The following is a 15,741-nucleotide window of genomic DNA, read 5'->3' on the forward strand; positions in this document are numbered from 1 at the left end:
CAGGTTGCACATAAGAATTAATTTTTTTAATGTTTTATCATAATAAAATATTATAATCCTATGCAGTTAAGTCATAATTTCTAGGTGTTTTTCAACAGAAGCTTTTCATTCTAGATGGGAGTATATATACAAGTTGCTAGCAGAATTATTTATGCTTCTGAGCAAGAAACTACATTAAAAATGTTTACACATCATAGATGTACTGTGCCTTCCACGAGCAGATGTCTGTAGCCAAAGAAAACAAAAAACAACAATATGCAGCTCTGTTAGGAAGCGGGAGGGAGATAAAGGTGGAGGAAAAGGAGGATTTATTAATATTTAACGTTAAAAATCTAGGTCTCAGAATTCAACCAACACTGGTTCAAGTTCTTATTTATAATTAATGCATTACTTAAATCAGTAAGCAGTACCTCTTGGGTCTAAAAATTCAGCCATATATTATCCACTACTACTTCTTCAGTCCCTTCACTTTCAAGTTGAATTAGGAAGTATATGAACGATCGAGAAGCAATGAAAAAAACATTCATTATGTTCTGTTCTATTTTAAATTTATTTGAAGTTAACTATTACACGGAGGAGCTGCTAGCCAAAACATTTTAGCTGTATTGCACCGGGTTTTCCGGGGCAGTCAAAAAGCCGCCTCACGTGCATCATGAGTCCAGGCACTGTAGAGTGCTGTGAAGTCACTGTACTAGCTTACACATCAGCCGCGCGTTGCTTGGCGTAGCGGTGTAATCCTACCCCAAAGCCTGTTACTGCTCGAGTAGTGACTGTAGGGGCGGGATGCCCCCTCCTGTGCAGTGTCCCTGGGTGGGAATGTCCCCTCGCTGTCCCGCCGGCGCTGCGCTGGGGGCAGTGACGCCACCGGGTGGCCACAAGGCGGGCGGGGGCTGCATTTACCATGAAAATAACAGAATTGAAGATCTAACTAGAAACCAGCGGTATTATAAGCCTGCTCCTTGCTTTTACTGTGCTACCCAAATCCATCTTCAGCACACGGTTACTCCTAACTGCTCAGATTTTATTGACAGGCTAATCTCACCTGTTTAAAAATTAATCATTAAAAAATTATTTTAGTAACTAACTATGTGCATGATCCCACACATGCCCAGCTGAGTCCTGGGGAGGCATTCAACAGAAATTAAAATTGGAAAAACAAAAAAATAAATAAATAAAAAGACTCTGACATGGGAAAAGGCTCAGAAACTTAGACAACACTTCTGCGGCTGTGCCAGGTATTTCCCAGCAGTTTGATTGAGATGCACAAAGAAGTACATTGACAATCATCAAACTGGCAATGATACTTTGTATGTTTTTAATGTGGCTTTATATTTTTACATTGATTTTTACATGTGATTTGTTCTAAGAGTGACATGAATAAAACTAACTTGAACTTGCTTGAAATCTTGCCCAACTTCTTTAAAAATTCAGGATTAATTTAATTAAGGTTCTGATATGTGATCTGATTTTGAGCAGTTGGGATGAGGTTTATAATCTGCACACTCAAATTCAGTTAAGGACAATGGAGTGGTAGGATAGTTTCAAATAACAATAAAATTAGGACTAGAAAAGAAAATACATTCACTCAAAGGGAAGACACGCCTGGCAGACAGCCCCACAAATGACTTTCAGAAAGCAACAGATGAGTTTGAAAATTAAGTAAAAGCCAGTAACAACATCTTTTAAGTATATCTCATAATTAATTATTTTCCTTATTAAGCTGACAATATGAATGTGTGATGAACATGCTAGTGATATTCTAATTTACCAACTCTATTCATTAGAGGAGATTTTAGGAGGGATTTAGCCAAATTTGAAAATGTAAGGATTTGCAAGTCACTGCTACCACAACTCTGTACTTATTTTTAGCTATTATTATTTGAGCCTGTCTTTTCTGTTTGGAATTCTTTGCATCTCTGTTTCACATGCAGTATAAGCACTGCTTTAATCAATTTACAAAGAGTGGCACTTTGGTTTCTGGAGCAATTTTTTACCTTTTAAGTTTAGAAGTAGGGACCTGAATGTGGATCTCCAGTTCCCCGAAGCACACCCAGAGTATCAGGTATTTCACTCTACTTGACACAGAGCAGCCAGGGCACAGGTGGACCGTGAGAGAGGGAGGACAAGCTGGAAGCCAAGCACAATCACAACACAGGCAGGGGTTGTGTCCTCCCTGCAGAGTAACCTGACCCGTCAGCAGCCCAGTGACTGCAGACAGTGGCAAGGTGATGACTCAAGTTCATGCCCAGGCCACAGTCTGGTCAACATGTCAGCAAGAGCAGCATGCAGCACAAAAGTAGGAGTAACTCCAGTGCAGCTCAGGCAAGGACCAAGGGCCCCTATGCTGAGCTCCAGGATCAACATGAAGAGGAGGTGAGAGTGGGGGTGAAAAAGGGCAATTTGAGGCTCTTGGTGTAGTCAGGCTCCTGGTGCTACTCTCCCACACTCCAGTAGGCATGCACCATTTGGTTAATGCTTCCTTTCTCTCTGGACACATAAATATGTTGGATGAAACACATAAAAAATGAATCTGTGGTTATATTTGCACCACAGTACAGGCTGGGGGTCAAACCTGCCAGTAATTTATGCTTTTAGTTGTAAAGCTACCATCTGTAAAGAGAGGTCAGTTGCAAACCTCTTGCTTCTGTGTATTTGATCTGTGCACCAGACATAATATGAACAGACAGCCAAGTGAGTTTAATCTCTGCTTCACTTTGTTCAGGAAAAATGCGTCTTGAGCAAGTCAAACTCTACATATTCAATACTGTGTGCTCGGTATAAACCTACTAATAGTTTTTTACTGGAAACCCAGGTGCAAAGCATCTCCAAGATATGCTATCAGTCCTGAAAGGAGCAGGACTCAAATGCCTGAAGGAATTTTTCATTGCCTGAAAATTTTCAGTCTATATAGCCACACCCCACAACACCGTATTAGCACGGATCTGAATATTATTATGGTCCAGTTAGTCACACTATACTATGCTGTCACAGCTGGTTACAAAACAGTCCTGTTTGCAAAACAAGGCATAAGGGACAATTACTCTGTCACAGACCAGAGCACTGAGGCAGCACTTTTCACAAATCTGAGTTTTCTCACCAATGATGTATTTCCCCCACACAGATATGTAATGTTGACTCAGTGACTGTTTTGCTGGACACAAAAATATTAGTGTCAGTGACAACTGGAACTATACATAAAGGTCTTCAGTCTCCACACGGTACATACTGCTCTCCATCAAATTTTTAGTAAGGCGAAGTGTGTACCATGCCAGAAATGCTTCTATAAATGCCAATTGTGTGTGCTTCTTCACAGCCTACTGCACCTCCAACAGTCGGGAAGGAGTGAGCAGGGCCTGGGGCCATGGGGAATTCTTCCAACACAGCCACCACACATCCAGGCTACAGCAGGGCCAGTGTAAGTGTTGACCACAAAAATCAGATTTGTTACCCAGTGTGAAATAAGCCAATAATTACACACTTGAGGGAGACAAGGATTATTTATTTCAGAGTTGCACAAGCCTAGGTGCTGGGTGGTATTCCATGAATCAAGCATACCAACTATCGTAACTCTTTAGTATTTATACATTTTAGCAAAAAAACACATTAATGCTCATTGGCTTCAGGTTACATAATTCTCTTAATAATTATTATTTTATCCTCTGTTGGTTAATGATTCTCTTACTTCTCATGCTAATTATTCCACATGCCCAGTCTTTCTCTTGAGTTGGGGGGCAGCTTGGTCAGTGGTCTGCCAGAAGTACCTTCTACCCAGCTGAAGCTGATTCAACACAGTTGCTGAGTTGTCTTTATTAATGTCTTTCTTATCTTGGGAGTTCTCCCAAATGTCCTTGTGGCCGGTAAATTCTGAACTGTTTGTCTAACATCACTGAAGCATGTCGTGCCCTTGACCTTAACAAGGAAATTCCACCGACAAGAAATTTGTCTATCACCTGGACATCACTTTGAGCTTGCTTGGTAGCTTCTATCTGTTTCAAGGATTAAATCTCCTTTTTTGTTGATTAGGCTTGAAAATCAAGATCAAACATCAAGGAACATCCTTCCTTAGGAAACTTTCTCACGTTCCCCGTTTTGCATCAGAGGCTGCTCAACGGCCGCAGGCGCCGCCAGAAGCCATCGCGTGCGCACCGCCCTGTCCGCGCTGAGTGGCAGGCCCTCAGCCAATAGAAGAGCGTCTAGGGCTCAGAGGCGGGATCTTATCACCTACGGCCAATCAGATGGCGGTACTTTGGTGGGGGCGTGGCTTGAGCGGCGTCGGCAGGGGCAGGGGCGCGTCGTCGCCGAGGCGCGAACGCTGGGGCTGTGCGGAGGTGTGGCGGCGCGTCTGCTCCGAGTCTGCTCTAATCTGGCTGGCCTGGCAGCGACACGATGAGCCTGGCCCTGAGGTCGGTACGAGCTAGGCGCTTTCCTCCTTGCCCCGCTCGGGGCCCGGAGCGCGGGCAGGGGTCCCTCAGGGCCGCGCCGCCCCCGTTCGGGAAGTGTTGGTGGAAGGCGGGGCGTGCCGGGCGGTAGCGAGGCCGGGGTCATCCCCGACCTCCCGCCAGTCACGTCTGATCCCTTCGGCGCTGCCGGGGGTGGATCAGACCCGTCTGTCTGTTGGGGGAGGGAAGGGTCCGGCGCGTCTGGCCTTGGGAGGTTCGCTTCTGGGTTGCCTGATGTGCCTTCAAAAGGCCTGTGAACAGGCATGAAGTTAAACTGCTCGGTTTTGTTTTGTTTATAAATTCTGATTTAGTAGCTATTGCGTAAAGCGGCTTGGCTTGTGAATCCCAGTACCTGCCAGATTGTTGTTTTCAAGCGTAATTAATATGCTTACATGGCAACTGCGATCCTTAATTTTCAGGTCTGAGAACTTCACGCTTAGTATGGTTAAAGTAGTTGCAGAAGTGGCACTGAACTGCTTGTGTTGGAGTACTGCTTTGTCTTTTGATAACTTAATTTTATGCTAAGCGCTAAATGAACACTTAAGTACCCAGATTGCTCTTTCACAAGAGTTCGGTGTTAATCTGCTTTCAGATTTATAAATGGATTTCTTCATCGTAGCTCACAAAATCTGAGCTCCCTGGATCCCAGTCCTAATTAAGTAGCCAGCTCAGAGTTATTTTAGTCCTTCCAAGAGCTGTAGTAATTCAAAGCCTGTGTGAAATCACACTATCTCAGTTGGTCTGTTAAGGACATCTTACTCTTTGAGGATATTGTGGTTTGAAGCATGCTCAGCTTCTGCAGCTTGCACTTCTCTTGTCTGTATTTGGGACTTTTGCTTCAGTGGCTGTTGAAAGCTAAATCTAGATAAGTGTTTAACCTTAGGTTTTTATTAAAATTAGCAAAATGTTAACAAAGAAGAGCATAAAGCAGCTTATTAGAGATTTGGAAACTTAATCTTGCAGGGTTTTCTGTTCACTCATCGGTAATTTTTATGCATTTTACACTAGGTGATACAGCACACATTCTGCCTCTGGTGCAAATGGACAAACGACCATAAAAAGCCTTTTCCTGAGAGTATAACATAAACTATATGGTAATTTAGGTTAGGAAGGACTTAAGGAAGTCATCTAGTCCAGCTTTCTGATTACAGCAACTTCCACTCAAAGCTAGCTGGGGATGCTAAGCACCTTTTATAGTTAGGTTCCAAAAATTTCTGGTGATGGAGAGTCCTTCCCAGTAGAACTGTTCTAGAACATCACCACATGCACTGGGAAAATATTTCCTCTTAGTTCCAGCTGCAGTTTCTCCTCCAGCTGCAGTTTTTTCCCTTAAATTTTGTAGTTATTGTCTCTTGTCCTTTTACTGTGGTCCTCTGAAAATAGAAGCTTATTCCTAGACTAGCCAAAGAAAAGGGGGCTGTCTTTGAGAAAGATTTGCTGGTTTGGAGGCTTCTCTCTTTTGTGTGTATACCAAAACAGAGCTAAAAATCTTCTGAACAGGATGTATGTGTGTGATCTAAAGGATTAAAAAAAAAAAAAAAAAAGCCCTGCAAGAACTATTTATCTAAGAACTGTTACAGACAACAAAGCTGATTTGTGTCACCTAATACCAGCTTTAGTAGCCGGACTGTCTGGCCTAGTTTGGCCTCCACTGGTCTGTCTGTCCCAAAATTTGTTTTATTTTTTTAAGCTACAGTGTAGAAACCAACTGTTTTCATGAATTGTATAATTTCAACTGCTAATCTAGTTTGTAACCTCAAGAAGCCTTTTTAACTGATAGTTTTTCTACCCTCTTTTTTTTGTTGTTGCTTCTTAACAAAAATGCCTGTGCTGATTTTATTTTGGGTGGGGGACTGGAGGTGTCATTCAGATTTCACAAGGGAATTTTCTATTTCAAATGTTATTTTAAACTGGGAGTACAAACTGGGAGAATGTTGGCTAGGTAAGGTAGTGATTTCTGCAATTATGGTGAGTTTCTTATTGGTGGAAAATGTTACCTACAGTGTCATCTTCCCGGTAGAAATCTTCTATTACATTTCTTTCTCTTTATATAGGAATGAGCTCTCTGTAGACAAAACTAAAAAGAAGAAAAGAAGAGAACTGACTGAGGAACAGAAGCAAGAAATTAAAGATGCCTTTGAATTGTTTGATACAGACAAAGACAGAGCAATAAATTACCATGAATTAAAGGTAGAAGTTTTCTTTAAGCAATTTTATAGCAGATACCTGTTTCTTAGTGAGTTCTTAAGATGTTGGCTGTATCTTTAAAAATTTCCTTCAAGATGTCTTGCTGAGTTAAAGGAGCGAGGGGGAAAAAAAAAAGAAAAAACAGGAAATACTCCACTGGTGTAAGAATACGCTTTTCTTCCCACTTTATATACTTAATGCAGTAACAGAATTGCTATAGCATTCTAAATAACCCTGGTATAATTGCCCACCAGGGATAAGCTTGGACAGATGACCAAGTGGGAAAAGCTTTTGAAAAACTGTTTGATAATTTTAAAGGCACTGTCTAACCTAAAGCTTGATGTTGATATCGGGTGTGCAGGTAAAAGATGTAAATCAAATTAGTAAAACTATTGACTACAAGCCAGAGCTTACCTGTATTTTTCAACAGGACACCTATGATTTGTAGGGATAAGGTGTGCTCTTAGCTCTGTGTGTGGGAAGCTCAGTAGGTGCCTGTCCCAAAGAAGGATGCTCCTAATGATAGCTATTAGCAGAGGGAGTTCAGGATGTCTTTCTGAGTAAGGTCTCCCACCTGAAAGTCCACAGAGCAGTAGATGAGGTTCACTAAACTCACTTTAAATCTTTTATGCATTTTTATTCTAATTATGGCATTGAGAACAAAAAGGGGCTTTGGAGAGGCCAGTGTTTCAGTCACGTATAGGGTGAGATTTTTTTTGAAAAAATGCCTTATCCAGTGTATTGGCTCTGCATCCTGGCTCTACCAAGTAACTTGAGGAAGGAAAAAAGTCTTACTTTTACTTAATTTGCTGTTACAAGAGTGTGTTAGGTAGAACAATTCCCTTATCTTTGTTTCAGAGTTCAGGTATTTTATCTTTGCTGGAAGCCAGTGTGACTGGGGTTGTGCTGGGGACTGTTTTGGGACTGTTAATATGCTTTTTCTGGTTATGGTATGTATTGAATTCCCAGCTGTCATGATTACGTGAAAAGCTCTTTCATAGCTGTCTAATTGAATATTGTCATTCTGAAGCTAATACTGTGAAAGAGCAGAAATACATAAGAAGAAAAACTGTGTATCTCCTTCTCTACAAAATCAGCATATAGCATCAATTTTTGAATAACTACTTCCATGGTTTTGCATGTGTGGTTAGCTTGTATTCATCAGTTTGGAGGAAGTCAGGGTAGTGTGTAGTGAGAAATAGCCATCTAAGATGAAATGGGAAACTAAATGTCAACTCCTAAGCTAATGGAAAAGTAAAATATAGATTGCCATCTGTGGCCCACTGGAAAAGCAATTAAAAGTCTTTCAGGACTTGTAAATCTGTGAACATACACACACTTTGCCTGAAAAATGAAGAATAATGTGCAGAATTATTTTCACATTTGTCTTAAAAAGATAAGATTTTGAAATGGTTTTGGAAATGAGGAATAAATTTACTTGTCCTAAGATGCATTTGGTCCAGTCCAGGTAAAATCCCTGAAAATGCAGAGGTTTTTTTTTCACTGTAACTAGATGTTCCATTTCCTAATAGTAGTTCTGGATGGTTTTAATATCCCAAGCTCTTTTCTTTTATTTATTTTATTTATTATTTTTACTAAACCACTGATAATGCTCTTTTTCTCTTGGTCAAGAAGGGAATTACTGAAATTAAAAAGAAAATCTGTTAAATCTTTATTTTGAGCCTTATCTATGGTTATGGTTGCGCTTCCATTTTATTCCAAAAGGTGGCAATGAGAGCCTTGGGTTTTGATGTGAAAAAAGCTGATGTCCTGAAAATACTTAAAGATTATGATCGAGAATCAACAGGCAAGATCACCTTTGAAGATTTTAATGAAGTTGGTATGTGTTTGATTGTGTTTCTACCTCTAGAGATACTTAGACTATAGTAGGGAGTACAAATTTCAAAGCTGTACTTTGTAGATTTCTTCAATTATTTATTACTATTAAGAAATAGAAGTGGGAGATGTCATTCCATATTTTTCTTAATATAGGTCAGTAGTGAAGGAAGATAAATATTTGTTTTATGGATGCTTAATTTGATACCTAGAGATGCATGATTGCTACAGTATAAAAGGAAGTAGGGTATACACAATCTTAATCTCCTTCAAGTTTACACAGAGGAAAAAATGCTAGTTTAAAGTGCAGATGTTCTTGTCTTGTTCATGGATCTTTGTAAGATTCTTCTTCCTGCTGCGGAAAAGGCATTTGGCATTGAATTTCGTGGGAAGGAGTGCATACACAGACAAGCACTTAATATACATATTAATTATATATATTAATCTTATTTTTATATATATAATATTATATTAATAGAGAAGAAAAGATTAGAGAAACTGAAGCAGATTTTAAATATTGTACTTCAAGGATTTTCAACTGTTGATAAAACCAGTAGAATTAGTTGTTTCTTTCATCTGAAATTTGTGTATTGTGCAATTTTGTGTACTTTTGAGTATGCAGTGATCTGCAGAATTTTTAGACTTGATGTTTCTTTGAAGATTTTAGGGGATTTTTGTTACACATAATTTATGCTTTTGCATATAATTTATGTGTACCCAAAAGTAATCTGTGTGGGTTTACATCTCTAGTTTATTATGTCCATGATAGTTCATTATGTTCATGATAGGTCCATTTCTTCAAGGTATTTGTTTCCTGTAGATTTTATGAAATAAAACACCCAAACCCCACTATTTACTCTTGGCTACAAATAGCAATCTTCTTAATGTACCAAAACAATTACTGTTTGAAATGTGGCCACATTTATTTGTTTAACAGTTTAATACTGGACAAATGTCTTGTTAATGACAGGTAATATTTTTGTAGTTATATTCCAGGTTAGGGAACATTATTTCTGGTTCTTTTCTGATTTATAAATCCTATGTGGAAGTATTAAAAAGAGAGTGAGTGTATTGATTTGATAGTAGTAGTACTCTTAATATTACATCATTATGCTGTAATACTATATAAAATGCATATATTGTAATTACCATGCAATTACTTTTTAAAATTCCTGATACTGAGTCCTGTTCATTGCTTCCTTGTTCTGTCCTGGCTGTCAATATGGGCAGTCACTAAGTGCTGCAGGAAGCCAGGAAAATTCTTGTAGAAAGCACAGTATATACTTGGAAGGGGATCAAATCTGTTGGAAAACTTGAGTTGGAGTAGAGTACTGCTGTGGTGCAATATGAACTTGACAAAGAATTAAACAGGATATCACTTCTAACAGAAAGATTGGGGAGTTAGATAAAATAAGTTGTTGAGTCATTAATTGTGAAGAGCTGCTGAATATAGCTAAGCAATTCTTGAGCCATCAATTTCTCTTAATGTTCAACTGAAATACATAAAGATGCAGTTATATTTTGTCTTCTATAGTTTTGTATTTAGAGACATTTTATTATTTCTCAGTTGTCTTTTTGCCACAAAAGGTAACATTTTTCAAATGATGTAATACTGTCATGCAGCACTATTTTAAAAGAAAATATTTAAATTTGGGGTAAATCTGCAGATATATAAACTTCATTGCTGTAGTTGGCTTATAGGAGCATGAAAAAATTCTTTCAAGTTTGCTAAGCCAGAGCAGACATTCCATCTGCAGTTCGTAGCAGATGGTAAGTGGTTCTTTATGTGCAAGCAATGTTGATGTGATTTTAATGGCTTGATAATACAAGACTAGCCCTGTAATACAAGACTAGCCAGTACAAAGATATGGAGATACATTATTGTTGGTTGGTCTGAAGTAATTACTAGAAAAATATTTCATGAAGCAAGTTTGTCTTTCCTGTTGCAGAAACTGACAAGTGGTTGTCTTGAAAAGAATAAAGGCTGAAGAATCCTTTAGGAATAAACATCTTGCAATTCATAGCAGCATCCTTTTTATAACCCAACCCCTATGTATAGGCTTTTTTTGGTTTTGGATTGGGGGGGGTGGGATGTGTTTGGTTCATTGGTTATGGGGGGTTTTTGTGTTAGTGTGGTTTTATATTTAAAAGAGAGGTTCCATGTGGATGTTGTCCTTCACTTACTGTTTCAGTGTTCTCCCCAACTCAAAATTCTATCCTGATGAAAACATAAAAAGTAAAAGAATTTCACATCTTCATCTAAAAAGCTGATGGTGTTTTTTCTGAAAATTTGGAATTTTGAAACAGAGGCATCCTGTGCATACTTTTAATTCCTATTCGAAAATGTGTAGAAAGTGTGACTGTGTCTAAACTGCCATGCAGCTTTCCACTGTGACAGTTATGTCCCAAAGAGCAGCTCAGCTTGTGAAAACAGAGGTGAGAAAGAGAGGTCAGATAACAGCCAAGCAAATATGCATGTTGAATTGTATACAAATGTAAGAGCAGGTGAAATCAGACATATGTGTCCTTCATATTGTCTTAGTTCGCAAAGGTCGTTTTGCATTTACCTTTCAGAATTTTTTAGTCTAACTTAATTATCCTTCTTGCAGTGACAGATTGGATATTGGACAGAGACCCACAAGAAGAAATACTCAAGGCATTCAAATTGTTTGACGATGATGACTCTGGTAAAATAAGTCTGAGAAACCTGCGCCGGGTTGCTAGAGAGTTGGGTGAAAATATGTCTGATGAAGAACTACGGGCTATGATTGAAGAATTTGATAAGGATGGAGATGGAGAAAGTACGTGTTGGCAAATAAAACACCATATAATCTTGTTCTTAATTTTATTCCCTTTTTAGGCGTTGTTTTGTTACGAAAATGTCCTCTTAAATCTCCTTCTAGATTACTTTAATCTCAAACATAATTTAGCTTACAAATAATGCAGACTGTTGCTTTTGACAGCTACTAGTCCTGGAGTCTTAAGAATCAAGTTGATTCACCACCAACTCTTACTGAACCAATGTCTATTAAAAGCTGGCTGAAAGTGTAGTTGAAGGTGGAGTAATTGAACTGATATGTGAGAGATTCTGTGTACCTACATTACATTTTTATCTCCTTATAAATCAGTAAAAGTATTAAAGTGCTGAGAGAAAGTCTTTTGATCACTTACTTAATATATCTGAAGTGGCAATGTGTTGTGATTTCAGCATTGGATATGGAGCATTAAGCTAATAAATCATGCTGGAAGTACCCTGGGTCTATGTAGGATCAGCTTGGATGGGTCTTTAACATACTTCTGAGCCTTGGAGTGCTGAGAAGCATAGTGTGAAAAATGGCTCTGGAATTGACAAGGCCCATACAGAGTAGGCTGCAGAAGGGATTTAGTGGGTAGATAAAGAATGAATTAGCAAATCCAGTTTGACACGATGCTTATTAAATCATTGTGAACATTGAAACTTAAAGAGTTTTTGATTACCTTCAAAACATCCTTGTTTTTACATCAGAAACCTTAATACCTGGATTTTGAGGACCGGTCATTTGAGACCTTGTACCTAAAGACTGTATCAGTCCATTGAACATCCTTCTTTCAGGGTGGTGACTTATATCTGAGATTTCACTAGCAGTTCATAAGTTTTCCTGTAAAAATACTATTTACTCTTGTGAGCATCTGTTGGACTCAAAACTTGGATGTACTTGTGGAAAAAACTGTGTTGTCAGCCTTTAGACAGATAGTCTTCTATGGTGTTTGACATAAGTGATATTTTTCAGAAGTTGTAGCTGCAGAGGTGAGAGTAGAATTCTTTGTGTGAATATGTTTTGTCGTGTTGATATCCTGGGGCTGCCAAATGAGATGTCAGAATCATGGATCAATGTTCTTTTGTCACATTGCTGCTTGGGTCCTACAAATGGAATGTAGACCATTAACCTCCTTTCAGGAGGGTTATTGTATTGAGTCATAATTATTTTGTGTCAGTGCTACGTTTTTTTAAATCAAATTGATCAGCTAAGAGTAAGTGGCTCGGTTTCCTCTTATTCAATCATCCATTCATTGTCTTTGTTACAGCAATTAAGTAGAAGATTGAATATGGAAGATTAACAGCATAATGTTTATGTATGGTACTGTTTATCCTTAAAGTTCTGTGTGGTTTTGTGATTCTTTAAAGAAAACTGAGGCTGTTCCTAGCTTTTTAAGATTCATTCTAAGAAGGTAAATTATCCTGTAAATCACCATTCCATTTGTCTTCAAACACCTGGGACACATGGCAAAATCTTGCTGTCATCTAATTCTCCTTACTTTCCTGCCCTCAAAAAAAAAAATATCTGCAGCGGTTCATTGTTAGCATTTCTAATTGATATGTCAAATACAGAAATAATACCATTTTTGGTTTAACACCTTTATTACATTTGAGAGATTGTTTTGCTCACAGTGAAATAAGGTATCTTGTGTGGTACTCAGGTTACATGAACCCTAATGTTCTCAGCGAAACCACGGAGCTCTACTGGTAGGCTGTATATAGACTTCTGTAAAAGAAAGTATGTTTTTGTCTGCCTTAAAAATGTAAACAATCTTATTTTGGTATTCCTGGGTTTAGAAATTACTTCTGGTTTTGAGCACAACTAACTTCAGGAACTCCATGGTGTCAGTTCTTGCAGTTTTGATCATCTCGTGTGGATGCACCTGTAGGAAACACTATCCAGTCTCATGTCTCGGATTTTGGCACAGAATTAAGAAAAATACCCAAACCCACCGCTGAAAAAATGTGTGCTCTTAACTCTCAAGATTCTAAGTCAACGTTTTCTTTATTTTAGCTGTGATTCTAGTTTGTTCTTTTATGATCACTTATATTATGGAGGTGAGGGAAATTTGTTGCCATGAAAAACTGTGCTTCCCCTTTCATGGTGCTTAACTTGTGAACAGATCCTCCTCTGAAGAGGATTAACTGGGATTACTTGGGTTACTGGGAATTGTAACTACACTGCTTTTTGAAGCTTCTTTGAATGTTCCAAAATTTGTTTGTCATTATAGTGTTGTGTTTCCACTCTGCAGCATAGTTTCAAGGATGTTGTAAACCAGAGAATATTTTGGAGACAGTGTTTGAATTCATTCTGTTACTGTGTTGTTACTGTGAAAAAGCTGTGGAGATGCTTTTTAAAGTCATACAGGCACAGTGGTTTTGTGTCTTAGACTAGATGTAGCTATGTGATGGACTGGTACTTCAGAGCATAGGGCCCTAAGATAGACTAAATCTACTTGTTTCATGTTTTTTTACATGCATCACAGCAGGGCATATTTAGGCTTTTTGATTTTTTTATTCTTTAACGTAGTCGAATTTAATTTTCTTCCAGCTGTAAATTTAGTTCTTTCTTAGCAGTGCTTTGTTTAGGAATAGCTTGGGCATGTTGGCTGGGATGGATAATTATCAGGGAGAATACTTCATATGTGTCTTGTCTTTTCCATACCACTGACTTACTCTAATCATTCCCTACTACAGTAATTAGTTGCAGACTGAACATGTTCACTGGTTAACTCTTTTACAGTGGCTGTGTTTTAACATATGAGTAAGGTCAGTACCTGAGGTATAAGTGCAGCAAAATAACTAATGAATGCTAATTAATTTATTATTATGACTTAAATTCTTGAAGTGCGTTTGTGTAAAATTTCTGTTCATTATAAATGAAGAATGAAGTTCAGATAGGGAAAGGCTCATCAAAAGTCCATTTTAATTCTAGCTAATTTATGGAATAATTGCTAAATGATCTTAAAATTTGTTTTGTGTTTGACAAGTATTACAGATTGGGGAGACAGGAATAGCATTGTTTGATCTATGATGGTGGTTTGGATGTAAATGTTTTGAATTATGATTTTAAGAATAAAACTTAATTCAGTCATAACTAGGTGAGGTATTGTTGCTTGAGTACTTAATAAAATTCAGATACTATTCTTAATACTATTTTTTATAGACCTTCAAAGTAATGTTACTTTGCACAGCCTATCTCTTTTACATATGTTTCTCAGATTTTTTTTCTATCATGTTTCACTTTTAGAATGTTTTTACTTTCATAATTAGAAATAATATAAGTGATTATAAGTGAGTTGGATTCTGGCTTAAGTATTCCACCTAACAAAGCTTGTATTCTGACTTCATGTTACCTGAAAAAACCTGTGCAAAACTCCTGTTTTAGAAGCAAACTTGTAAACACTTAACAGTAATGGATCAGATGCAACAAATACTAACAGAGAAGCCTTTAAGTAAAGTACAGATATCCATTATTTTATGGTTTATTGTTGTTTGCTGTTTGTCTAATGATGTGTTTTTTCCTTCTTTCTTTTTTTCTTCTTTTACAGTCAATCAAGAAGAATTTATTGCTATTATGACCGGAGATATTTAGTATTAGAAGAAAAGAAATTAACTCAGCACAAAAGGGAGGAGTTGTTGGCCGCTTCTATTACAGTGTTTTGTCCTTTCATTTATTTCAGTAGCTGGAGTGATGCAGAAAGTTACTTGTCACAGGACCAAAATAAAAACGGGTTACATGCACTGATAATTCAGTACTTTGTATCATTAAATATTACCGCTAGAATAATTGACGTACTATTTTAGAACAAGTGAGTAATGCTGCATTTCAGAATGTTTGAGTAACTGTTTGTAAAATAGCCTTGTCTCAGATTTCTAAATTGTATCATATTATAAGAACTTTTCGAGGTTCTTGATTTTGTGTTAGCATTAGCTGTGGCCTTAGTTTTGATAAATAAGGTTTGAAAAACTTCCATTTAAATAAAACGTTCTTTACTACTACTTGAAAGTATTATTTTTGTAGTTCAGTCTGAGCTGAACTAGAAGGGACAGTGTTTCAGAGAAATTTTTTTTTTTCTTTTTTCATTTATAAGCTTTTACTTCTGCTCTTTTAGGTGAATTGTAACATTAAATGAGCAAGCATATGCATTCTCAAAGATGCCATTTGTTAACTCTCTGTTACCCCTGTATGATAACAAATGTCAGGAAACTGCATAATGATAAACTGATTCCAAAACATGCTTAAATCACTCAGATGTCAGCCAGCAGCTCTCTCGCCTGTATCCACAGTTCTGATAGTTTAGAGACAATTACAATGGCAAACTTCCTGCAAGCCAAGTAGTATGCTTTAGAATCTAATAGCAAAAACACCCTACGTGAAATATAAGACATATTTAAAAAATGCAGTATGAAACCTGCAACAAACCCCTCAACTTCTAACAAGTATTTTGCGGTCTTAGAAGATTTGTTTAGGAGGTGAAT

At 37.7% G+C, this 15,741-nt stretch overlaps 1 protein-coding gene across 2 annotated transcripts; it reads left to right on the forward strand.

Annotated features, from left to right (window-relative positions):
- Positions 1-4,270: 4,270 nt before the first annotated feature.
- Positions 4,271-15,010, forward strand: CETN3 (centrin 3; the record flags this gene model as incomplete). 2 transcript variants are annotated; one of them, XM_082300879.1, is made up of 5 exons in its annotated part: positions 4,271-4,403; positions 6,494-6,629; positions 8,352-8,466; positions 11,072-11,263; positions 14,811-15,010. In XM_082300879.1, the coding sequence occupies exons 1-5, from the start codon at positions 4,387-4,389 to the stop codon at positions 14,852-14,854; spliced, it is 504 nt and encodes a 167-aa protein (XP_082157005.1). In that variant the 5' UTR covers positions 4,271-4,386. The 2 variants fall into 2 exon arrangements, with proteins under 2 accessions (XP_082157005.1, XP_082157004.1); XM_082300878.1 differs by lacking the exon at positions 14,811-15,010 and having other exon boundaries at positions 11,072-11,322.
- Positions 15,011-15,741: the final 731 nt, after the last annotated feature.

The sequence above is a fragment of the Coloeus monedula genome (assembly GCF_965178545.1).
Source record: "Coloeus monedula genome assembly, chromosome: Z".
Classification (NCBI taxonomy): domain Eukaryota; kingdom Metazoa; phylum Chordata; class Aves; order Passeriformes; family Corvidae; genus Coloeus; species Coloeus monedula.